Source organism: Neoarius graeffei, chromosome 1, assembly GCF_027579695.1.
Source record: "Neoarius graeffei isolate fNeoGra1 chromosome 1, fNeoGra1.pri, whole genome shotgun sequence".
NCBI classification, from domain to species: Eukaryota; Metazoa; Chordata; class Actinopteri; order Siluriformes; family Ariidae; genus Neoarius; species Neoarius graeffei.
In genome coordinates, this window is record NC_083569.1 from 46,868,520 (window position 1) to 46,894,648 (window position 26,129).

The 26,129-nt window shown below is 39.3% G+C and overlaps 1 protein-coding gene across 2 annotated transcripts in view; it reads right to left on the reverse strand.

Annotated features, from left to right (window-relative positions):
- plxdc2b (plexin domain containing 2b) overlaps positions 1–26,129 on the reverse strand; it is a 335,111-nt gene that overhangs the window by 46,944 nt on the left and 262,038 nt on the right. For both annotated transcript variants that reach the window (XM_060932768.1, XM_060932767.1), the window contains exons 10-11: positions 7,568–7,628; positions 4,482–4,632 (exon numbers count right to left, since the gene is read on the reverse strand). In XM_060932768.1, coding sequence (XP_060788751.1) covers positions 4,482–4,632; positions 7,568–7,628 — 212 coding nt within the window. The remainder of the gene's footprint in view (positions 1–4,481; positions 4,633–7,567; positions 7,629–26,129) is intronic.

Sequence of the window (26,129 nt, forward strand, 5' to 3'; positions counted from 1 at the left end):
CTCAGTAGGCATTTATTAGTAGTCGAACAGTGCCCGGATGATCTACTACAGTCGTAGGATGTAAACGTATTACACTATGCTACACTACGCTGTCCCATAATTCAGCTGAAGTCCCCAAATAACCAAAGATGAAAATTTCCCCTGGGAAAAATAGAAAGAAGATGGCTATCTGAAGCAAAGCTGGTTGTTGCAGCGGTGTACAAATGCATCAGGAATTGTTGAAACATTTCTGGAGAAATTATTATTTTTTTAATTCTGCGGCATACAAAAATTTGCATTATCTGTGAACATCTGGGTTAGAGGACAGATAAGATGGTGGTGGAGTACATCCAAATTGTGTCCTGAGTACTCACCTGCATACTCAGAGAACATACTATAGTTATGGTCTGGTAGTAGGTACTTAACTAGACATGTAATGACATATCATACAACGATAAATCGCAATACGAATTTATGGCAATTCAAATTGATGAAATAAAAAAGAATTGTGATTATTATCAGGCTGTGTAATCACTTAGTTTTTTCTAGCTGTAATTGCATTATTTTGACAGCAGAGGGCGGAATAACATAAAATAGTGGGAAAATACATGACTTCACCACAGGTGGAAGTAGCACAGCTCTAATGTTGCGCAAAAACAAACAAACAAAAAGATTTAAAATGGGAAAGAGCTGTTGTGCGATTGAACATTTAAACAGATTTAACAAGAAATCAGAGCTCTCTTTTTACAGACTGCTGTACTACTCTAATATATGTTATATGGAAACAAGTGTTGAACTGGGAAATACACCACTTGGGACATGGAGAACCAGAACCATGACATAAATCTCTATATGTCACTCGTGAGGAAATTGATGAATTGTTTTGATAAATTTGGGTACTTTTTGTTTGTGAATGTGTCTATATAATAAAAAAGAACCTCACAGGTTGGCTTGAAGATATGAAGTTTATATCTTCTTGTGTTGAAAAATTAGCATTTTTCATATAAAATACATCACGGATCTGAGTGACATATTTAAATAATACTGGCTGGCGTTGAGTGGCCTATCAGATATATTCAATTCAGCTAGCATGATATTGAATGAGTCGAAGACTTCTACATTATCAAGTCAATACAAAAACATTTTGGAATCCAAACGTTCATTTTCCAGCACAAAATTAAATGTTACAGAAAAAAAAAGTTTGTATCTGAGCACCATATTACATAAGAGCGCACTTTTTAGATTAAAAAAGAAAACAATGAAGGCTGCTGGGTTTTGGTGCAAAATGAAGAAGCGAGTGTGACAAAGTGTCCAGAAGAACTGGGGCTGGTTCTGTAAGATGCTCAGTAAAACCTACAGCTCATGTCCTTATAAAACTGCACTCACTCTACCAGAGACTACTTTTTTTTTTTAAAGCAAAGGGTCGTCTCACACCAAATACTGACTTTGTTTCATTTTTTTTATGGCTTACTGCTGTTTATAGTAATTTTTTTTTGTTGAAACATTTAATTTCATTATTTTTAAGCCATTTTTGGTCTACAGCATTTCTTTACATGTGCCTAAGACTTTTGCACAACACTGCGTGTGTATAGTAATTCTAAAATTACATATTACAGTTTTCTTTTTCTAGTTTTATGCAAGTAAATTCTGTGTTTATGGACATTTTTTTGTTTTATGTCACCAGACAGTAAAATTAATTTCCCTGAATGTCGTACTATGTATGGTTGAGTGTATGACCAATAAAATTTGAATCTGAGCATGTACAGTGGTACCTGAAAGTTTGTGAACCCTTTAGATTTTCTATATTTCTGCATAAATGTGACCTAAAACATCATCAGATTTTCACACAAGTCCTAAAAGTAGATAAAGAGAACCTGGTTAAACAAATGAGACAAAAATATTATACTCGGTCATTTATTTATTGAGGAAAATGATCCAATATTACATATCTGTGAGTGGCAAAAGTATGTGAACCTCTAGGATTAGCAGTTAATTTGAAGGTGAAATTAGAGTCAGGTGTTTTCAATCAATGGGATGACAATCAGGTGTGAGTGGGCGCCCTGTTTTATTTAAAGAACAGGGATCTATCAAAGTCTGATCTTCACAACACATGTCTGAGGAAGTGTATCATGGCACGAACAAAGGAGATTTCTGAGGACCTCAGAAAAAGCGTTGTTGATGCTCATCAGGCTGGAAAAGGTTACAAAACCATCTCTAAAGAGCTTGGACTCCACCAATCCACAGTCAGACAGATTGTGTACAAATGGAGGAAATTCAAGCCCATTGTTACCCTCCCCAGGAGTGGTCGACCAAAAAAGATCACTCCAAGAGCAAGGCATGTAATAGTCAGCGAAGTCACAAAGGACCCCAAGGTAACTTCTAAGTAACTGAAGGCCTCTCTCACATTGACTAGTGTTAATGTTCATGAGTCCACCATCAGGAGAACACTGAACAACAATGGTGTGCATGACAGGGTTACAAGGAGAAAGCCACTGCTCTCCAAAAAGAACATTGCTGCTCATCTGCAGTTTGCTAAAGATCACGTGAACAAGCCAGAAGGCTATTGGAAAAATGTTTTGTGGATGGATGAGACCAAAATAGAACTTTCTGATTTAAATGAGAAGTGTTATGTCTGGAGCAAGGAAAACACTGCATTCCAGCATAAGAACCTAATCCCATCTGTGAAACGTGGTCGTAGCAGTATCATGGTTTGGGTCTGTTTTGCTGCATCTGGGCCAGGACGGCTTGCCATCATTGATGGAACAATGAATTCTGAATTATACCAGTGAATTCTAAAGGAAAATGTCAGGACATCTGTCCATGAACTGAATCTCAAGAGAAGGTGGGTCATGCAGCAAGACAACGACCCTAAGCGCACAAGTTGTTCTACCAAAGAATGGTTAAAGAAGAATAAAGTTAATGTTTTAGAATGGCCAAGTCAAAGTCCTGACCTTAATCCAATCGAAATGTTGTGGAAGGACCTGAAGCGAGCAGTTCATGTGAGGAAACCCACCAACATCCCAGAGTTGAAGCTGTTCTGTACGGAGGAATGGGCTAAAATTCCTCCAAGCCGGTGTGCAGGACTGATCAACAGTTACTGGAAACGTTTAGTTGCAGTTATTGCTGCACAAGGGGGTCACACCAGATACTGAAAGCAAAGGTTCACATACTTTTGCCACTCACAGATATGTAATATTGGATCATTTTCCTCAATAAATAAATGACCAAGTATAATGTTTTTGTCTCATTTGTTTAACTGGGTTCTCTTTACCTACTTTTAGGACTTGTGTGAAAATCTGATGTTGTTTTAGGTCATATTTATGCAGAAATCTAGAAAATTTTAAAGGGTTCACAAACTTTCAAGCACCACTGTATTAATAAAAATGAAGACCCAAGCTAACATTAGCCAAACACTATGATTTTATTGTAAAACTTAAAAAAAAAAAAAAGAAAGCTAGACGTTGCTGTCTCGCTGTACTGCTGAATGTCAACAGTGCTACCATAGACACAACATTCACGCTATTTCAAAATGGAAATATGTCCAAGTAGCCCATTAAAATCCATGTTCCTAATGCTGAGTAACACTACAACATAACAGCAGACACACTGTCCCAAACTGCATGGCATCACATCCCAAAAAGTCTACAGCTCACATGTTAGCATAGTAAAACGTTACTGTAGGATTTTGTTTAGGTCTGAGGAATAAATAACATTCGGTCAATCAGAGAAGCTATTAATGGGCAGTGGTGGTTCACCACTAATCACAATTACAATTGCGACAGGATACAAGTGAGCAGGTCAGGGTTAAAGGTTGAGTGGTAGCTTGGCGATACTGAGAGATAAAACTCATGACTTTCTGCTCACTTGCCCAAAGCCTTAACCGCTGAACCAGTACATGCCCCTTCAAATACCATCAATGTGTCACTGTGGAATCCTTGAACAAATGAGCGCCATGAGCGCAGTATCATCTAACCAGCTAGAATTTCCCTCTACTGTGTTTGTACTTATGACTATGTTTTGTCTTTCATCGTTGCTTTTTTTTACTCAATGACACATGAAGACCTAACACAAAGAACAATTAAGGTGTTTTTTTTTTTTGTAATCTTTCCCGCAGTAGCTCCTGTGCAAATTTGAATCAACCCTACCAGTTACTATTTTTGGACCTGCCTGAGATATTTTATAATGGACTTCATTAGTTCAGCATTCATCAGCATCCCTGAACAGGAGAACGCTGTTACTGAAGATGAATAAGTGAATGAGGAAACCCACCATGTCCAGTACTCTCCAATGTTCAATATGGCTTTTCTTTAGCCAACAAATTTGATATATGACTACCTGTTCTGCCCAAAGTGCAAGCAAATTGTATGAAAATGTTAAAAGGAAAAGTAAACATGTTCAAATCTTCAAAGGAAAATGTTAAAATATTAAAATGTGGTGTCAGTATTTGTACTGTTTTTATGAGTGTATAGTATTTGTTTTTTCGTCAGTTCATGTTCTCTTACCATCTGTAGGCATGCTGGTGGGTGGATGTGATGTTGACTGGGTGGAATCAGCCTCTGTAACAGCTTTGTTCCTTGTGGACGTCTTGGTCACTGATGCAGTATTAGATGCTTCGAATTGAGTGGTGTTGATGTCGCATGTGTTGTCTTTTGTCTGAAAGCATGAATATTAAACACAAATGCATATCAACATACACAGAAGAATAAATAGACAAGGAAGTGATAAGCTAATTCAAGAAATTTGTATATATATATATATATATATATATATATATATATATATATATATATATACAGCCCCGCCTAGCAGTATTGGCACCCCTTAATTTTATTCACAACTTTTGTAATATCTCCAGAAATAAATGGAAATGGACACAATTTGCAATACCAAGATCTTTTAATTGAAGGTCCAAAGGAACTGAACAGTTGTTTTCGTTCAAAATAGGCATTTTAATTTCTAAGACAACAAAAAACAGAAATACAGCAGGTGCAGGAATATTGGCACCCCTCCTTAGTATTTGGTTGCACACCCTTTGGCAGCGATGATGGCCTCCAAACGTTTCCTGTAGCCATCAATGAGCTTCTTGCATTTGTCTTGTGGTATTTTCTCCCACTCTTCCTTCGCTATGCGCTCTAGGTCTTGGATATTTGAAGGATTTCTTCTGCCAATGGCAGATTTCAACTCCCCCCAAAGATTCTCAATTGGATTGAGGTCAGGACTCATTACTGGCCATTTCAAAACAGTCCATTTTTTTTTCTAACCATTTTTGTGTGCTTTTAGATGTGTGTTTGGGGTCTTTGTCCTGCTGGAGTACCCAAGATCTTCACCTCAAACTGAGCTTTCTTACACTGGGCAGGACATTTTGCTCCAAAATCTGTTGATAATCTTCAGATTTCCTAATACCTATGACACGGGTAAGGCCTCCAGTCCCAGATGCAGCAAAGCAGCCCCACAGCATTATTGATCCTCCACCATGCTTGACTGTTGGTAGGATGTTCTTTTCTTTGAATGCTTCATTGCAGCGCCTGTAAACATACTGCCTGTGAGAATTCCCAAAAAGCTCTACTTTTGTCTCATCTGTCCACAGGACATTTTCCCAGAAGGACTGTGGCTTGTCCAGGTTCTCTTTTGCAAACTCCAGACGCTCCTTTTTGTGTCTTTTTTTCAATAATGGGGTCTTCCTTGGCCTCCGCCCATGTAGCCCTGCTGTGTTGAGTATGCGCCTTATGGTGCTCCTTGAAACAGTTACCCCAGACTGTTCCAGGTGGGCCTGCAGGTCCGTAGATGTTAACTGAGATGATTCTGCCACCAATCGCACCAACCTTCGACGACTTCTATCATTGATTTTTCTCTTACCCCCACGCCCAGGGAGGTTCTTGACAGTTCCATGCTTCAAATATTTCTTAATAACATTACGCACTGTTGACACAGGGATACCAAGCTCTTTGGAGATGGCTTTATATCCTTTGGAGCTCTTGTATTTGTCAACAACTGCATTTCTTGTTTCTTCAGACAGCTCTTTTGTCTTCACCATTGTGAAAAAGGGACTGAGTGAAACAGTTGGTTTTTCAAAACACAAATCTCATCATTCATTGGCCATTTCATGTCACATGGGCACAGACAGATCTTCACAGGTGATTTCCATTTGTAATTTACCATAGGTGAGTCAAATTAGGTTTAGTTAGGTTAGGTTTTAGGACTAACAGCAAAGGGTGCCAATACTAGTGATACAGCAAGATTTACCTTTTTCATTTTTTTTCACTCTAATTGTTTATTTTTTTTATTTTGTTGATACTTTGCTCTTTTATATTAACCACGAGCTATCTGTAGAAAAATTCTGCATCACTACATCACTTTTGTTCAGGAGATGCTTAACTTTAAGTACATAAACTTCAAGGGTGCCAATACTCCTAGGCGGCACTATATATATATATATATATATATATATATATATATATATATATATATATATATATATATATGTGTGTGTGTGTGTGTGTGTGTGTGAGAGAGAGAGAGAGAGAGAAAATAGTCAAACCAACAGACAGACCCTTATCAAAAAGAAGTATACTTCAAGTTCATTTTATTACGTATACTTAAGTAAAGTTAAAGTATATTTCCTTAAGTATACTTTTGTGTGCCAAGTATACTGATATCAATGTACTTACAGTATACTTGTAAGTAAACTAATCTAATACTTCTTGGGACTAAATTGACCCACTTTTAGTTTATAAAAAGTATACTTTAAGTCTAAGAGAAGTAAACTTTGAGTATACAACTAGTATTTTTTATTTTGTACTGCAAGTATACCATAAGTAAACCTAATAGTTTACTAGTTCTATACTTGTAGTCCACTCTTTAGTTTACAGAAGCATACTTCATAGTATACTGGAAATATACTGTGAGTTTACTTGTTTTATTTGTCTGTTTTATCTGTCTCTTTGTGGGTTAATAACATTACGTGCATAAAAGCTAAGTTTAAGTTCCAGTTTACTCTTAAGCTATTCCACCCCAGAGCTGACCACAAACTTATGGTACATGTAGGTTTAAAAGATGGGATTTAAAACATGCTGCCGTATATCACAAAGAAGCCAATATGTGTGAAAAAGAAGTATTTTATAGGCTACTATCAAAAGGATAAGCGCAACTACAGGACAAGTACACTTAAACATAAGGCACAAATATTGTAATACTTTACACTTTTGTTAAGTATATCTTGATCAAAAGTTTAAGTATAAGCTTAATGTGCTTAGGCTTTTCTATATACTTTTCAGTATAAGCCAAGTATACTTATGTATAACTTTTTATTAAGTATATCTCTGATAAGTACATAAAAAAGCATACTCTCTTATTTTTAGTTTAAAAGAAGTATACTCTAGAAGCACACTTGAATAAACTTCTTTTTTGTAAGGGGAAACAAAGTTGGGGGTTGGGCTTCTCTTTCTCCTATCAAACTACAAATGATGGCATCCATCATGTGGTCACGGCATAGCCAGCTACATGCACAGGTGCGCACACACACACACACACACACACACACACACACACACACACACACACACACACACACACACACACACACACCTACCTCATCAGGGCAGCTGTTGTCTACCCAGTCTTGCCGATGGCGGTCAAAGCCACTAGAGCATCTGGAATGAGAAGAAACATCATTAACTTCACTAACAGCGTACATTAACAATCTACTACACAAAGCATTATAACCAATAACAGTGTTAAATCATGGGGATTTATTACACTGGCTGATGTAAAAAAACCTCACAAGCCGCTGGTTCTGCTGTGCGAAGCAGTTCAAAAGCGCAGTAAGCACTGTCCTTATGTTTCGTCTTTGTTCATGTTCCTTTGTCTTATTACAAAGTGTTGTTCACTGAGTACTGTATAAATGAGCCTGAATGATTTCAGAGCCTGAGATTCTCATGTTTCCTGTTTCCGCATTTCTAATTTTACTTCCATGTTTAGACCCGTGCCTGTATTCTTCGTTATGATGATGAATTATCCCAGGTTGATCTTGTTTGTCTGCCTTTTGACCTCTACCACCAGCTTTGGCTATGATTGATGGATTAGTCCAAATAAACCACACATCTCATCGACACACAGGTTACAGCTGTGCTGTTCATGAACAGTTCACAAACAGAAGAAGGCTTTAAGTCTTTGGTTTTGCAGAGAATTTCTAGCCATCAAGAGCCAGAAAGCAGCTTTGATGCTTTACAGGATCGACTCTAAAGTCCAACAGAATCACTAAAAGCTCATTTCCATCACCATGCACAATAAAATACAGAAATATCGAAGACAAAATTGATCACATTGATACAAATTACATGCTGATTTTTTTTTCTATAACCATCAAATACAAGTTACAAAATTACAAATATTTTTGAAATTCAAAACAAAGCAATTGAGTTTATTGCCTATTGCAACTTATTGCCTTGGTGTGTGTGTGTGTGTGTGTGTGTGTGTGTGTGTGTGTGTGTGTGTGTGTGTGTGTGTAAAATTGTACAAACTGTGCAGAGGCAAAAAATAATAGAATATTACTAATTCTGTTTTCTGAGTTGAGCTCTGAGAGCCTACTGAGAATTTTACAAATTTATAGTATGAACCATAGCTGGAGAGACAGAATAACAACAAAAGCAGGAATTTTTTTTTAAATTCATCCATCTATCCATTATCTATACTGCTTATTCTTGGGTTTCAGTCATGTGACTTTTCTTAGCGATTTCACTTCCGCTAAAACAGCTGGTGGTCTAGCAAACCAAACTGGCTGCCATAGTGCAAACAACTAGCGATAACTTATCAGAGTATGCTTGTAAACTAGAAGCCACTGCTGGCTTCAGATATATTCAGAAGATTGCTATGTGCAATGGAATCGACCCCTACAGTCTGGGAGAGAAGGATTTGTCATACGATCTCAAAAACTACCCTTCAGTCGAGTTCCCCGACATCTTGAACTATCTGGTGTTGCAGACGTCCTTCTACACCACAAAACAGATGAAAGCGTGGAAGAGTATGGCGGCTTACAACTTTTTTGTATGTGGCTGGGTAAAGGACCTCGGTATCAAGTCGTTGCTGAATGAATCCTGTATTGTTTTTGCCCGTGGAAATATGTTTTTTTTTTTTACTTTTTGTTCGCGTCTTTACAACGAAGCACTGCAAGTTGAAGTGTAAACAAACAACAGTTCACTTGATTCTCACTTGTGTTGGCTCCTATCTCTCAGGTAAATCATTCACAAAGATCATCAGAAACCCCTTTAAAGACCTGGATCTTAGTTAAACAAGATGGAGAAGTGATCACGGTGCATTGTAACTGTATGGCTGGGGAAGAATTTTGTTGCAACCTTTATGCGTATGGACTTTGTGAGGAGTAAACAAAGAAACAGCTGGGGACTTTAGCTCTTTGTGACTAAAAAACACCGTAAAATAACGACACATAGCAAGAAAAGTACTTGGAAAACACTAAGGACAGCTGAGAGGGAGATACAAACCTTTCACAAAGTGATCACAGAAACTTGAGCATGCTTCGACTCGGCTCCCTTCGATTTCAGCGAGAGGTTCAAAAGCCGCCTTTCTCGATGTCTTTTTGTGAAATCCTGTGTTCGTTCACCCTTTTTTATTAGTTCACAGGGAACCCTGAAGAAACTTATCAGCTTCACGGTTTGATCGATTCGAACAACCTAAAACAATGCAAGCGTAAGGCATTTTTCATGCGAGCAATGCACCTTCTCCGTACAAATGCTTTGTCGACTGAGCTTTGGTAGACCACCAGCTAAAGTTTTGAATAACTAATGAGGTGGCTGTGACATCACATGAAACCCATGAATACATCAGGTTTGTGGGACAAGCTGGAGCCAATCCCAGCTGACATTGGGTGAGAGGTAGGGTACACCCTAGACTCGTCCAAGGGCATTGAAGGGGTTAATATTTTTCCTTGCTCTAATGCACCCACTTTAACAAGAAGGACCATTAATTAGTTAGAGCAGGGAAAACACTAACGTGTCCAGAACAGGGGGTACTCCAGGACTTTGCAAGGAGACACAGAGAGAACACACAAAACTCAGCAAAGACTTAATAAAGACCTCAGGATTAAACCTGGAGCAGTGACACCTGCTACACCATCTCAGGAAACAATAAACATGAGGAAATGGTTACGCCATGACTTCTACAACCTGACCAGTTCTCATCTCATTCTCATCATCTCTAGCCGCTTTATCCTTCTACAGGGTCGCAGGCAAGCTGGAGCCTATCCCAGCTGACTACGGGCGAAAGGCGGGGTACACCTTGGACAAGTCGCCAGGTCATCACAGGGCTGACACATAGACACAGACCACCATTCACACTCACATTCACACCTACGGTCAATTTAGAGTCACCAGTTAACCTAACCTGCATGTCTTTGGACTGTAGGGGAAACCGGAGCACCCGGAGGAAACCCACGCGGACATGGGGAGAACATGCAAACTCCACACAGAAAGGCCCTCGCCGGCCCCAGGGCTCGAACCCAGGACCTTCTTGCTGTGAGGCGACAGCGCTAACCACTACACCACCGTGCCGCCCCTGACCAGTTCTGTTACTGCGAATGGCAGCCAGGTCGCTCTCAAACATGTGTCTGGTTCTCTAAAATGGTGAACTCCTACTACTTCCATTCATCCAGGTTGTTTTTCTATTTGTAATCAATTTAAGCACCTGAACATGTGGTATAATCTTGAAGATGTTTCACTGGTCATCCAAGAGCATCATCAGTTCTCAGTTCGATCTTCATCCAAATCTTTTTCCCCACTAAACTTGCTTACAGCTTTCGGTTCATGGTGGAAAAAAAGAGTGTTTAACATTCAGATCTGTTCTCTTTATTATACACGCTGGACAAAACAGCATGATGGACATAGTGTTGGATGTAAGAGGGGTAAAATGCTGTCAGTCAAACTATTTAACACGACAGAAAAGACACCCCAGTAGCTACATCCGGCACATTGTGAGATTGTCCAGATTTCAGCAGAAAACCACAAAAGCTGACAGAACAACGTGTAATTACTGACACATGGCAGGGAAAATAAACTGTAAAAGTGTATGTCTTTCACTCCCATGCTGAGACTGACGCTCTGCTGGACAGGATGCTTGGCATTCCTAACATCCCCTTCTCACACGGTCATCATTACTTTTATTGCCTCGTTGCTTCTGCCTTAGCCCAGTCCTCAATCCTCACTCACTCCCTACATTCTATCACTTTCTCCCCATTTATCATGCACTCTCTCTCCCTCTGATACATTGAGGCCAGACAGACCTCTTTCCCCTGTCGGAGAAGGTGATCGAAACAACCGTGCGTGTAAGAGTGTGTGTGGAGGTGGATGATTGTATATATGTGTGTGAGAGTGTGTGTGTGTGTGTGTGTGTGTGTGTGTGTGTGTGTGTGTGTGTGTGTGTGTGTGTGTGTGTGAGACTAGTCACTGGAGCTGGTTTTGCTATAACAGGATAGGACTTATGTTAATGTGCAGTGTTAAATGTCAGTCAGGCATCATATCAAATATGGCCATCGCTTCAATTCAATTCCTCCTCTATGGTCATCTTTTGCTGTGTCTCATAAATCATGTTTGCGTAACAACAAAATAACAGCCTGTAAACAACAAAACCAAATCTCCCATCAAACCAATGAGATGAGACAGATTTTATATGTCTGTCTGTCTGTAGTCTACCAGAAGAGATCACTGGCATACGAATCTGGCGTCAGCTTGCCCGCTCCCATAGGAATTTTCCGCTTTCAAAGACGTCTGTTTCCATCCTGCACGGCTCTGTGGATAAATACCTAATTGCAATTCCACCACGTTGTGTTGTTTGCATGTTAATGCATGCAAATGCACACAGCTTGGCTCCTTTTTCTTGGAATTCAGTATGACTTTGAGGCTATGCTTAATCAATGACAGTGTACAAATTTGATTACATAGTGTCAGTTGGTCTGGAAATCACAGAGAAGCTTTTTATTAAGTTACAAAGAAATCTGTTTAGCTATTTATTTAAGTACATTTCAATAGAGTGAGCTGATATATTTAATTATAATGTTTTGCCGGTGGCATGGTGGTGCAGTGGTTAGTACTGTCACCTCACAGCATGCAGGTTCTGGGTTTGTGTTTGTGTGGGTTTCCTCTGGGTGCTCTGGTTTCCTCCCACAGTCCAAAGACAAGAGGATTAGGGCAACCGGCTACTCTAAATTGCCCATAGGTGTGAATGCGAGTGTGAATGGTTGGTCGTCTTTGTGTTAGCCCTGTGATAGACTGGCAACCTGTCCAGGATGTCCCCCACCTCTCACCCAATGTCAGCAGGGATTGGTTTCAGTTCACCTTCAGTGCATAAGCAGTATAGATAATGAATGAATGAATGATGTTTTGCACTCACCTTAATACCAATAACAGGTAAACACTCAATGTTTTAAGGGTAGTTTTAATAGGTTAATATTTAAATATAATTTAGCTGTATAAATTTTTTTTTATCTTGTAGTATTTTTCATAATTGTAAATATTGTAATATTGATCCCCGTCTCGCTTGGGATCACCACCTTATTCATGGTGAAGCGGTTTACGTGTCCCAGTGACCCCTAGAGCTTTGTCGGCTGGAATTTTGCACTCCTGGTAGGGTCTCCCATGCCGAACAGGTCAAAGGGTAGGGGCCAGACTAAGAGTGAGCCCCCCCCCCCCCCCCCCCCCCCCCCCCCCCACTGCCTTGTGGGTATCTTTGGGAGGAGTAAAGGCTAAGGAGTAAACCTGAATAAATCCGGAGTGAAGCCCCTAAGGTGGTTGAACAGTGTATTACATTGCCTTCCAGCAACTCCTGAAGCTGTACTGGTACCAAATTGTATTGGTTCATCCTTTCCTTTGTGTTATACTAGTAATACTGTGAGGGTAGTCTTGGTGTCTGGGCATCCCAAGGCTTCCATATCCTTCCACCCAGGCCTTGTAGCACATTGGTTAACCCTATGCAGCAAAATCGAGACAGCTTCTGCTAATGGTGATGCAAGAGGATTTTTCAGGGGCATCAAAGCAGCCACAGGCCCCACACCAGCCAAAACTGCTCTGCTAAAATCCAAGACAAGGGATATCATCACAGACCCATGCAAGCAACTGCAACACTGAGTGGAACACTACCTTAAATTGTATGGTACTCTAAACGTGAAACGTGGTTACTGATGCTGCCCTAGCTCCCCTGTCAAGCTTTCCTGTCATGGAAGAGCTAGATATCCTACCTTCTATAGAGGAACTCAGCAAAGCCATCGACCACCTTACCAGTGGAAAGGCCCCTGGTAATGATGGCATCCCACCTGAAGTATTGAAGGCTGGCAAGACAGCATTATTACAACATCTATACGAGTTCCTATGCCTCTGCTGGGAGAAGGGCTACGTCCCACAAGACATGCAGTATGCTTTCATTCTCACCCTTTACAAGAACAAAGGCAACCACAGTGTCTGTGATAATAGATAGTTTTCACTGACGTCACGGCATTCCGGGGAACGCCCTCCAGCCGCCATGTTGTGGGGCAAACAAAACGGACCATCGCCATTACCGGCTACGTTATCTCGGACGAATTTATTAAGTTATATAGTCAGTTTTCTAAAATAAAGATCAATGTCGGCAAAATCAAGCAAACAGAAGTATATAGATACATTAGACCAGGGCTTTTCAAAGTGTGGGGCGTGCCCCCTCTGGGGGGTGCCAGAGTTCTTAACGGGGGGCGCAACGTGAGGAAAAATAAACCAGAATAAGTTACTATTGCGGACATTTAGCGAACTTCAGCTAGCCTTTACCAGAGACAAAATGGATCGATTTTTAGTACCTAAAGCTACAGTGAGTGAGGAGATAGAGTCTGGGCCAAGCAAAAAAACAGAGCCTCCAGGATGTTGCGATTTGCAACTTCAACGCAAATTCAACCAATCCCCACGAATTCAGGGTGGTGTTGCAATTATATCCAATCTCCACAACTTTCCAGCAAATTTGACCAATCATTGGCGTCGTCTTGAGGTGACGTCGACAAACTACCTTCCGCCTTACTTCCATGTATACGTTCAAGAGAAGCAGCATGTGTGCAGTGTTGCCAGATTGGGCGGTTTCAAGTGCATTTTGGCGGGTTTTGAACATATTTTGGACTGGAAAACGTCAGCAGTATCTGGCAACATTGCATGATGTGCGAGTCAGTGTTTATATAGGCTTAAATTCTGTTACTGAAAGTGTGTTATGTTTACAGTGAAGGACTGTGTGCACTTTACATTATTTTTTTTTTACTTAATACAAGAAATTAATGGATGCCAACATTTTTGCCAAAATGGTATTTTATTTTCCATTGTTTAGGCATCAGCATCATACTGTGAGATTCTGTTCAAATTGTTTTTTTTTCTTCTATGAAGCCTGAGCCATTTATTTTATTAGTTCATAATTATTGTTTAATTTAGTCTTCAGGAGAGACTGCCTGCACACAGTACTAGTATTAATAGTTTTTTTTCTTACTTGAAAGCTGAGGCATTTATATTATATTTTAAGGTAACTTCATGTTGTGCTGCGAGGTTCTATGCACTTTAACTTTTGAACCAACAGGAGCATTTGGATAAGTAAAGCCTATTTTTCTGCATTTTTGTAGTCCTGGTAATCTTTTATATTGGTAAAGTTGTTTATAGGACCATTTCTCAGTGTCTTTGTTTTTTTAATCAATAGTTTTTCAGTAATAACTTAATATTTAACATATCACTCAATTTTAATCACAAAAAGAGAAAATCGCAACAATTTCTCTCAACTTTCACTTCCTCCCGCAATGTAATCGCAACAAAAACCTAAAAAACACCGCAACTTTCATCGCAATTTTTTTGGAAACCCCCGCAACATCAGACATTTTAGCCCGCAACAATCACAAAAAAGGCTCGCGGAATCCTGGGGGGACTGAAAAAAGAAGGAAGTCTGACCACGATTATTTAAAGTTTGGATTTTCATGGACTGGATCTGAAGATGCTCCACTGTCACAGTGTGTTGTCTGCCAAGAGGTGCTAGCTAACGATGCTATGAGATGTTTAAAATGTGTAAAACAAGATGTTTTAAAAAGCACAGATGTTTAAAATGTGAAAAAAAAAATGTGTACAACAACCATTTTTAAAAAATACGAATGGAACATTAAGTATAGCAACAACAAAAATTGTAAGGGGGGGCGCTGTTGTTTATTTGCTCTCCGAGGGGGGGCTGCCTCTCCCACACTTTGAAAACCCCTGCATTAGACGACATCTCACGACAACGGTATGCAGCCAAACTGGCCTTGATTGGGGGAATTGACCCCTACGAAGTGGACAAAGATGCATTTTCAAGTGACTATGCAGGGCTGCCAAAGCCTGAAACTGCCAAAGCCTGCTCCAAAGCCTGAAACTGACTTCATCAAACTTTAAAGGCTGTCAGATATATACAACTTTATATATTCACGGCGCGCCTTTTTCACGGCTGAATCGCGCAGATCCGATTTTTTTTTTAGGGGGGCGTTGGAGTGTCTGATTATAATTTCAAAGTGAATTCTGTATTAAAATTACTAAATAAGCAAATCCGTTACAGTCCATGAAACAGGAAGTATAAGGATGAGAAAAAAACAGTTTAAATCAGAAAGCTGCGCACATCTGCGCAGGACTGCGCAAATGTGCGCAGCTTTCCGATTTAAACTGCTTTTTTCTCATCCTTATACTTCCTGTTTCATGGACTGTAACGGATTTGCTTATTTAGTAATTTTAATACAGAATTTACTTTGAAATTATAATCAGACACTCCAACGCCCCCCCTAAAAAAAAAAATCGGATCTGCGCGATTCAGGCGGCATCCGCCAAAAGGCACGCTGTTTGCATCCCAAACACAAATCAAATAATACAGAATAGACCTAAAATGTTTTTCAAAAATGACCCTTGCGTGAGTGAAGTGACAAGTGTCAAATAGAAACGTGACAAATGAGCGATATTAAGTGTACATTACAATGTAAACGTACACTCAGCGGTTCCAGTTAGGCATTCTCCAGAGATTGTTCACATGATGTTTTGGTTTCCAAAAACAAACTTAAACACAATTGATTGTTTATTTAAACAACTTACCACTTATAAAATGATCGGAGCAGACTTTGCTGTGTTTGGAAGGCTGATAATCCTTGCGGTTGATTCTCGCAAGCCATAGATTTCTCCTTTGTATGCTGAGTTTCTTTGTTTGCTCGCCTTCGTGCTCCCGTACAGTGGGAATTCCATAAAAGCTCCGCTTGACGTCATCATCTAACCTATTACGACAGCCGTGAATACAACAGGTGTGCACCACTGCTAGCTTTAAATAGCCTGCTTGGGTTCTTTTGAAGACTTTGTACTCGCGCATTACAATGTGTGCTCAGTCACCCGTACGGTAAGCTTGACCCGCAAGATGGCCGCCACTAGGGAATCCCCGACTCTGTGACATCATGTGAAAACATCATCGGAAAAGTATTAATTTCCTGATATTTACATCTAGATGAGTTAAACAACTTATAACATCATCTTTGGTGGCAGACCACCCAATTTTTAGGTGAGCAAAATTAGTGAACAGATAGTTTAAATTAAAGTTAGTCACACTTAATATTTGGTTGCATATCCCTTTCTTATAATAACTGCATAAAGCTGGCAACCCTCTGACATCACCAAACTGGTCCATTCTTCTTTTGTGATGCTTTACCAGGCTTGTAGCACAGCTTATTTCAGTTATTGTTTGTTTTGAGGGGTTCCTCCCTTCAGTCTCCTCTTCAGGAGGTGAAGTAGATACTCAATCGAGTTAAGGTCTGGTGACTGACTTGGCCAGCCTAAAACTTTCCACTTTTTCCCCCTGATGAGTCCTTTGCTGTGTTGGCAGTGTGTTTTAGGTCATTGTCTTGCTACATGATGAAGTTCCTCCTGATTACATTGAATCAATTTCTCTGTAAACTGGCAAACATAATGTTTCAGCCAACTTCAAAATTAATTCTGCTGCTACCATCATGAGGTGCATCATCAACTACAAAGGCACTCGGTAGAGTGTGTACCTCTGCCAAGCTACATATCCAGATTTGCATCAACATCTAATCAATTATTCCTTGGCCCATGGTCCACCTTTCCTCAAAATTTAATCAAAATAAGTTCACAACTTTTTGAGTTATGTTGGAAAAAGACAAACAAACAGCAAACAAGCAAACAGAGGCAAAAACATAACCTTCTCCAACAAATTTGGTGGAGGTAATAATGAATAATGAGTCCTTTTGTAAATTCATATTAGGTATTGCATGATATCCTTATAATATGCTTTAAAAGTAGAGCAGCTAAACAAAAATCTGGCACTTTAAGGGGTTTGCAGAAAATAGTGGCCCAGAAACTTGCTAACAGTATGTTAACCTTCATCCAGAAAAACAAAACAAAACACCACAATTCTTTAATTCACAGAAATGTTTGAATTGTACTTCATTTTACTGAACTCCAGCGAAACAAAAGCAACCGTTTACTTTTTCTCATACCTCTCAATCTTATATAGCATTACACCATGCTGCATAATTACATTACTGCCATTTAGTAAACACTCTTATCCAGAGCAACATACAACATATCCAGAAAGCAGTTGGGGTTAGTTGCCTTGCTCAAGGGCACTTCAGCCATTCCTGCTGGTCCAGGGAATCAAACTAGTGACCTTTTGGTCCCAAAGCTGCTTCTCTAACCATTAGGCCAACATTAATGACTACTCAGTGTCAAAGCTTTGTCTCAGTCACAGGTCATGGGTCCTCCAACAGGCTAAAGACCTAAAACACAAAGCTAAAAGCACCCAAGAACGGCAAAGAACAAAACTTTGGACTATTCTGAAGTGGCTTGGAGCAGTTTGCTCAGGAAGAGTGAGTCAAACTACCTGTTGGCAGATGCAGAAGTCTCACTGAGCGCTACAGAGATCGCTTGTTAGCAGCGATTGCTGTTAAAGGTTGTGCAACAAGGGCGGTATGGTGGTGTAGTGGTTAGCACTGTCGCCTCACAGCAAGAAGGCTCTGGGTTCGAGCCCAGTGGCCAACAGGGGCCTTTCTGTGCGGAGTTTGCATGTTCTCCCCGTGTCTGCGTGGGTTTCCTTTGGGTGCTCTGTTTTCCCCCACAGTCCAAAGACATGCAGGTTAGGCTAATTGGTGGCTCTAAATTGACCATGAGTGTGAATGGTTGTTTGTCTCTGTGTATCAGCCCTGCGACGACCTGGTGATTTGTCCAGGGTGTACCCCGCCTCTCAACCATAGTCAGCTGGGATAGGCTCCAGCTTGCCTGCAACCCTGCACAGGATAAGTAGTTATGGATAATGGATGGATGGGTTGTGCAACAAAATATTAAATTAAGAGTACCATCCTTTTTGTCCATGCCATTTTCATTTATTTTGTTATGTAAAATATTCAGTTGAATCAAAAATCAAAAGCAAAGTCTGATTTGTGTTCAACTTGGAATAAACATTGATGGATGCCATTAACTTTTGTCGGTTTCCAGTTATTTCAGAAATAGTTGTGAGTTCTCTTTTTTTTTCCGTTGAAGGGTACCAACAAATTTGTTCACATCAGTATAGCTCTCTACAAACATGAAGTTACCTTTCCATTTAAGGTTTCCATTAATGAACTTGTTATATTTTAATGAATAAATTGTATTTCATTAGACTATTAGCATGCTGTGAGAATAGCTGGCCTGCAGAACAGCAGCTGAATCTAAATGAGTGAAACTGTGCTGTAGTGCACGGTAGGGAACTAAAACACTGTGGTCTTCTGTAGTTTCAGGTGACCACACATTTAAGAAATAATGTACATGATAGAGTAATATACCATGCTACAAATTCAAAAGTAATTACAAATAAACAAAGCAAGCATGTATAAAATTTTCTGAGGCTTCATGAATTATTCACTGCAAAATCAACAGCATGTGTTTGCTCATGTTTCCGTTAATGCAAGTCATCCACTTTCTTTCTGTCTGGGTATGTAATGGTCAAATGACTGCAGATTCAAAGGAAAAAAAAAATGGAACAGTATTCAATGCACCAACATAAACAGCTTTCTTGTCATGAATGTATGCACCATATTAGCTTAGGTTTAGTCTCAAATTTGTGAGATCATGTTCTCACAAATTCATGCTTGAAGAGAAACGAGTATGAACAACAATCAGGAGCAGTAACTGATTTTTGGTTGAAGTTTGGCACGAGTAAAAACTAAGGCTATGCCCACATTAATATGTTTACCTCCGTCAACGTTGTTGGAGGAGGTATGTTTTCATCTCCATTTGTTTGTTTGTCTGTTCCCAATGTAACTCAAAAATTAGTGAATGGATTTTGATGAAATTTTGAGGAAAGGTGAGCCATGGGCCACGGAACAATTGATTAGATTTTGATGCTAATCCGGATATGTATGTGGATCCAGGATTTTTAAAAATCTTTTTCCCAATGTAATTCAAAAAGTAGTGAATGGATTTTGATGAAATTTGGTGTACAGCTTTAGTATTAGCCTAGGTTCAAGTTATTTGATTTTGATGTTGATAATATGTTACTTGGCCGAGGTATGCACTCTACTGAGTGCCCTTCTAGTTTAATTTTAAAACAGCATTTTAAAACTAAAACAATCTCCATCGAGACAAGCATTTTAGCTCAGTATCAGAAATAATCTCCGTCCATACTAATGTCTGAAAACACATATTACATGACCACTCGCATACAATCCCAATTCCAAAAAAGTTGGGATGCTGTGTAAACTGTAAATAAAAACCAAATGCAATAATTTGCAAATCATGGAAACCCTATATTTCACTGAAAATCGTACAAAGACAACATATCAAAATGTTGAAACTGAGAAATTTTTATTGTTTTTTGAAAAATATCTGCTCATTTTGAATTTGATGTCAGCAACACATTTCAAAAAACTTGGGACAGGGGCATGTTTACCACTGTGTTGCATCACCTCTACTTTTTACAACACTCTGTAAATGTTTGGGAATTGAGGAGACCAATTGCTGGAGTTTTGAAAGAGAAATGTTGTCCCATTCTTGTCTGATTATACAATTTCAGTTGCTCAACAGTTAGGGGTCTCCTTTGTCATATTTTGCGCTTCATAATGCACCAAATGTTTTAAATGGCAGACAGGTCTGGACTGCAGGCAGGCCAGTTTAGCACCTGGACTCTTTTCTTACAGAGCCATGCAGTTTTAATATGTGCAGAAAGCGGTTTGGCATTGTCTTGCTGAAAGAAGGAAGGCCTTCCCTGAAAAAGATTTTGTCTGGATGGTAGCATATTGCTCTGAAACATGTACATATCATTCAGCATTAATGATGCCTTCCCAGATGTACAAGATACCCATGTCATGTGCACTAATGCACCTTCATACCATCACAGATACTCGATTTTGAACTGTGCACGGATAACAAGCTGGACGGTCCCCCTCCTCTTTAGCCTGGAGGACGTGGTGCCTATGATTTCTAAAAAGAATTTCTACTTTTGATTCATCAGACCTCGGGACAATTTACCACTTCGCCTCAGTCCATCGTAAACAAGCTCGGGCCCAGAGAAGGTGGTGGTGTTTCTGGATATTGTTTATATCTGGTTTTAACTTGCATTTGTGGATGCAGTAATGAACTGTTTTCACAGATGATGGTTTTCTGAAGTGTTCCTGAACCCATACAGTGATTTCCACTACAGACACGTGTCTGCTTTTAATGCAGTGTCTCCTGAGGGCCTGAAGATCACAGGCATCCAATGTCAGTTTTCAGCCTTGTCTCTTGCATACAGAGATTTCCCCAGAGTCTCTGAATCTTTTAATGATATTATGTGCCACAGATGAAATGATCCCCAAATTCCTTACAATTTTTCATTGAGGAACGTTATTCTTAAATTGCTGCACTGTTTGCCCACACAGTCTTTCACAGAGCAGTGAACCCTTCCCCATCTTTACTTCTGAGAGACGCCACCTCTCTGGGATGCTCCTTTTATACCCAGTCATGTTACTGGCCTGTTGCCAATTAACCAAATTAGTTTTTTTTAGTATTACACAACTTTTTCAGTCTTTTGTTGCCCCTGTCCCAAATTTCCTGAAATGTGTTGCTGACATCAAATTCAAAATGAGTATATATATATATATAAAAAAAAAAAAAAAAAAAAAAAAAAAAATATATATATATATATATATATATATATATATATATATATATATATATATATATATAAGTTTCAACATTTGATATGTTGTGTTTGTAATATTTTCAGTGAAATATAGGGTTTCCATGATTTGCAAACTTTTTTTTTATAATTCAAAGTTATTATATTTTCATTATTGCAAACAAAAGTACAAACAGACAAATGCACATCAGAAAAACAAATAGGATGGAGGTTATAAAGAAATAATAAATAAATAAATAAATACAAGACAGGCAGGTAGGCAGGCAGGTAAGTAAGCATGCAGGGTAGGCAACTCAACACATCTGTCCACCAAAACTATCCCATTTTTCTTTCATCATATCATTATCAGTTTAATCTCCCCAACATCATCTTGCATGCCACAGTCCCCATCATCTGGGTTTTCCACATATTCAGTGTAGGAGCTTGAGGCTCCCTCCAACACCTCAGAATAGTTCGTGCACATGTCATTAGGCCAGTTTTTAATATTCTAAAAATATATTTGTTTAACTGGGGTACCATAGTTCTGTCTCGGAGGAGACATAATCTTGGTGACCTGGGAAGTTCACAATGTAACCATTTGCTCATATAATCTATAACATTTTCCCATAAGGGGAGGATCTTAGAACATTCCCATAATGCATAGATATAAGTGCCACTTTTTTCCCCACACTTCCAGCATAGATCATCTCATCTCATCTCATTATCTCTAGCTGCTTTATCTTGTTCTACAGGGTCACGGGCAAGCTAGAGCCTATCCCAGCTGACTACGGGAAAAAGGCGGGGTACACCCTGGACAAGTCGCCAGGTCATCACAGGGCTGACACATAGACAACCATTGACACTCACACCTACGGTCAATTTAGAGTCACCAGTTAACCTAACCTGCATGTCTTTGGACTGTGGAGGAAACCAGAGCACCTGGAGGAAACCCACACGGACACAGGGAGAACATGCAAACTCCACACAGAAAGGCCCTCGCCAGCCACGGGGCTCAAACCCGGACCTTCTTGCTGTGAGGTGACAGCGCTAACCACTACACCACCGTGCCGCCCTAGCATAGATCATTATTAAGTAAACCCATTCTGTTAAGTCTTGATGGGGTAAAATAATATCTATTAATTATTTTATACTGAATAAATTTGCCTCTGGCTTCTCTTATGTATTCTTCAGTGTTGGAAAGAATCCCCTCCCATGGTTTTTTCATCCAGTGTACAAGACAAATCTTTCTCCCATATCATCTTGAGATTATTACAACCATTATTATTTGTCCAAGGACACATCTCATACCATCCTGAAGCCTTATGATGCATTTTGGGTAGTTGTAAGTAGCATTCAACCGTACTTCTATTTTGACCTACAAGAACAACCTCTTTAATACAGTGTCTAATTTGTAAGTACTTCCAAAAGTGGCCTCTAAATTAAATTTTTCCTTAAACCTGATATATGAAAGAAAATTGCCATTTTTAAATAGATCATCTATTATTCTGATGTCTTAGTCACTGAGCCCAATAGATTGACTGTCTGTCTATCTTTATTTTCGGGTTATGCCATATGGATGCATATTTTTGAGTATCCTGAGAAATTTTACATCTCTTATGTACCTCCTGTCAAACCATTTTCGAATGTTCTAGAATAGGATTGCTCACCTCATTTTTCTTATTTTTAACTGTTTGTGCTAGAACCTCAATAGGTTTTAAGGGGGAGGTGAGCTCCCACTCAATCAGGACCCAGTCCAGGTCAGCACCAGCTTCATCCCAATGTCCTGTAAGCTTGGACATCTCAAATGCAACACTGTAATATTTTATGTTCGGCAATGATAAACCCCCTCTCTTCTTGGACTTACATAATTTATCCAAACGAATTTGAGGTTTTTTCCCATCCCAAAGAATTTGAGGTGCCACAACCATTTTTATTGCATTGACTTTACCCCATAATGTCAGGTGTAATTTACTCCAATTTTCCAAATTAGCTTTTATTTTATTTAATACTTTTTCCATGTTAGTTGCCATAATTTCCCTTATGTCTGGGTCTAAATCTATACCTAAATATTTCATCCCCTTTGGTAACCATTTGAAATTAAAAGCGGATAGCTGATCATGTGAACAAGTTTGAGACACTGGCATGGCTTCTGATTTGTGCCAATTGATGCAATAACCAGACACTTTAGAATATGCTTCAATAGTTTCTAGTAAAACTGACACAGAACTGGCTGGATCCCGACTCAGTACCAAAATATCACCAGCATAAAGAAATGATTTATGCTCCCTGCTGCCACCAATGACTCCCTTAATTCTTGACTCTGCTCTAATCGACGTGGCCAAAGGTTCTAAGAAAATTGTGAACAATAGTGGACTTAGACTACACCCCTGTCTAGATGACCTGATTATACTGAAAAACTGAGATATTATCCCATTAATAAAGACTGCAGCTTTAGGGCTCGAATATAAGACTTTTATCCATCTGCAGAAACCATCACCAAACCCAAATTTTGAAAGAGTTGCAAATAAAAAAGCCCATTCCACCCTATCAAACGCTTTTTGAGCATCGAGTGATATGACTGAAACAGGGTGAGGGTTAGTTCTATTTATCCAAATTAAATGCAACAGTCTCCTCATGTTATCAGCTGAAGATCTATGTTTTATAAATCCCACTTGGTCTTTGTGAATAATTTTAGGTAAAACCTGATCTAATTTTAGCGCTAATGTCTTGGACAATATTTTGCAATCAACATTTATTAGGCTTATGGGTCTATAATTGGCTGGGTCCATTGAATCCTTGTCTTTTTTTGGTATTAGGGATATAATGGCCTTGCTAAGACTTTCTGGGAGTGAGCCATATTGAAACGCTTCTTGGAAAACCTCTGTGAGAAATGGACAAAGAATATCAACATATTTCTTGTAATACTCCACCGGGAAGCCATCTATACCAGGTGACCTCCCGGTTTTCATACCCTTAATTGCAGTTCTAACTTCAGCCTCCGTTATGGGAGCATCCAAACCATCCCTTTCCTCTGGAGAAAGTTGTGGTAGCTCTACCTTCTGGAAGAAAGAGTTTAAGTCTTCATCACTAGCCGAACACGTAGACGTATACAAATCTTCATAAAAGTTTTTGAAACTTCATTAATTTTCTTAGCTGATGTAGTTTATCATCTTTCCTAATTGCTGTAATAGTGTTATTTGAATCCAGGCATTTTAATTGTCTTGCCAATAATCGACCAGTTTTTTCACCATTTTCATAAAAATTCATTTTGAGCCTAAATAGTGAATACTCTGCCTTTTTATTATATATTTCATGCAACTCAAATTTTAGTTTACAGATTTTCCTGAAACCTTCTTCACTGAAACCTTCTTCACATTGTTCAGCTAGATGCTTCTCCAATTTACCTATTTCTTTTTCCAATAGTTGTACTTTTTCCTTATTGTCCTTTTTCTTCCATGAACTATAAGCTATACATTTCCCTGATGAATGCCTTAAGTGCATCCGAAACAGCAGCTAATCTTACTGTTGTTCCTCTATTAATATCTAAAAATACCCTGATATCCTCACCAAGTTTTGTAGCAAACTGTTCATCCTGCAATAAACTTGTATTTAGTCTCCACCTCCCAACATTACCTTTAGTAGAACGTAAATTCATACTGTATGTAATTCGACCAGTGCATGGTCTGTTATTGCTATAACTCCTATATTGCAGTCTACTACCAGGTCAACAAGCGAGCCAGCAACCAAAATGAAATCTATTCGTGAATAGGATCTATGAGAGTGAGAATAAAATGTGTATTCCCGTTCTTTCGGATTTATGAGTCTCCAAATATCTATTAAACCCAGTTCCTCCCGTAAAGTACTGTATCTATAGCTGCTCCGTCTCTGGGGAATATGCCTGTTCTGATTTTACTGCGATCCAAATGATCATAATGTTTGGTTGAAATCTCCCCCCAAGATAATCTGACCATCGGTATCTCCCAATATTTTACTGACCTCATGAAAAAAGGATGCATTTTCTCCATTTGGTGCATATAGGTTGCAAAGTACTACTTTGACTCCATTAATAAGTGCTTCCACAACTAAGGTCCATCCATGAGAGTCTTTAAATTGATTCAATATAGCAAAATTCAGCTTTTTGTTGATGAGGATAACAACCCCACAACTCTTGCTTGATACTGAATTATGAAAGACATGACCGACCCAATCACGTTTCATTTTTAAAGCTCCATCTTGGTCCCTGAAATGTGTTTCCTGAATATATGCAATATCTGTGCCTTTAGATTTAAGATAAGTGAGTATTTTTTTTTAGTTTAATTGGTGTGCTACAGCCATTAATATTCCATGTCACTATATTGATATGTCCACTACTCATTACTTCCAAAGAGTATATACCTTTGCCTCCTTTTACCCTCATCCATGACGCTATCCCTTATTACAGTACTTCCACACACTTTAATGCCTTACACCTGCCATCATAAAAATAAAAATAAAAACACCTCCAGAACCAGTATCCCAGAACAGGGACATGTACAATACCAAATAACAATAACTCAAAAACCACTGCCTTTAAAATGAGCATAACAATGTAGTAAGCCTTGGGCTTAATGTGATTCCGGTCCGTGTAGGTCCTATACATGGTATCTTCTGCTCCTCTCACCAATCGTCCGGTTACCGCAGCGCCCCAGAGTCTTCGTCTCCGCCGTGCCTTCAAAATAAAGTTCCACTCTCCCTCCTATTCATGTCACACAGTCAGTCGTTCTCTGTGCTTTGAATGTTTTCCCGAACAAAGACCTCACCCTTCTTTGGATCGGTAAAGCTCAAGCTCTTCCCCTTCCATGTAAACCTCAGGATTGCAGGGTGTGCCAACGTGTGTTTCACCTGATGATCCCACAGGGCTTTCATTATTGGGGAGAACCGTCTTCGTAGGTTGGAACGCTCCTTGGTCATATCTTCGTAGATGGAGAGAGTGCAGTCCTCCCACTGTATCCCTCTCTCTTTTTTCGCAG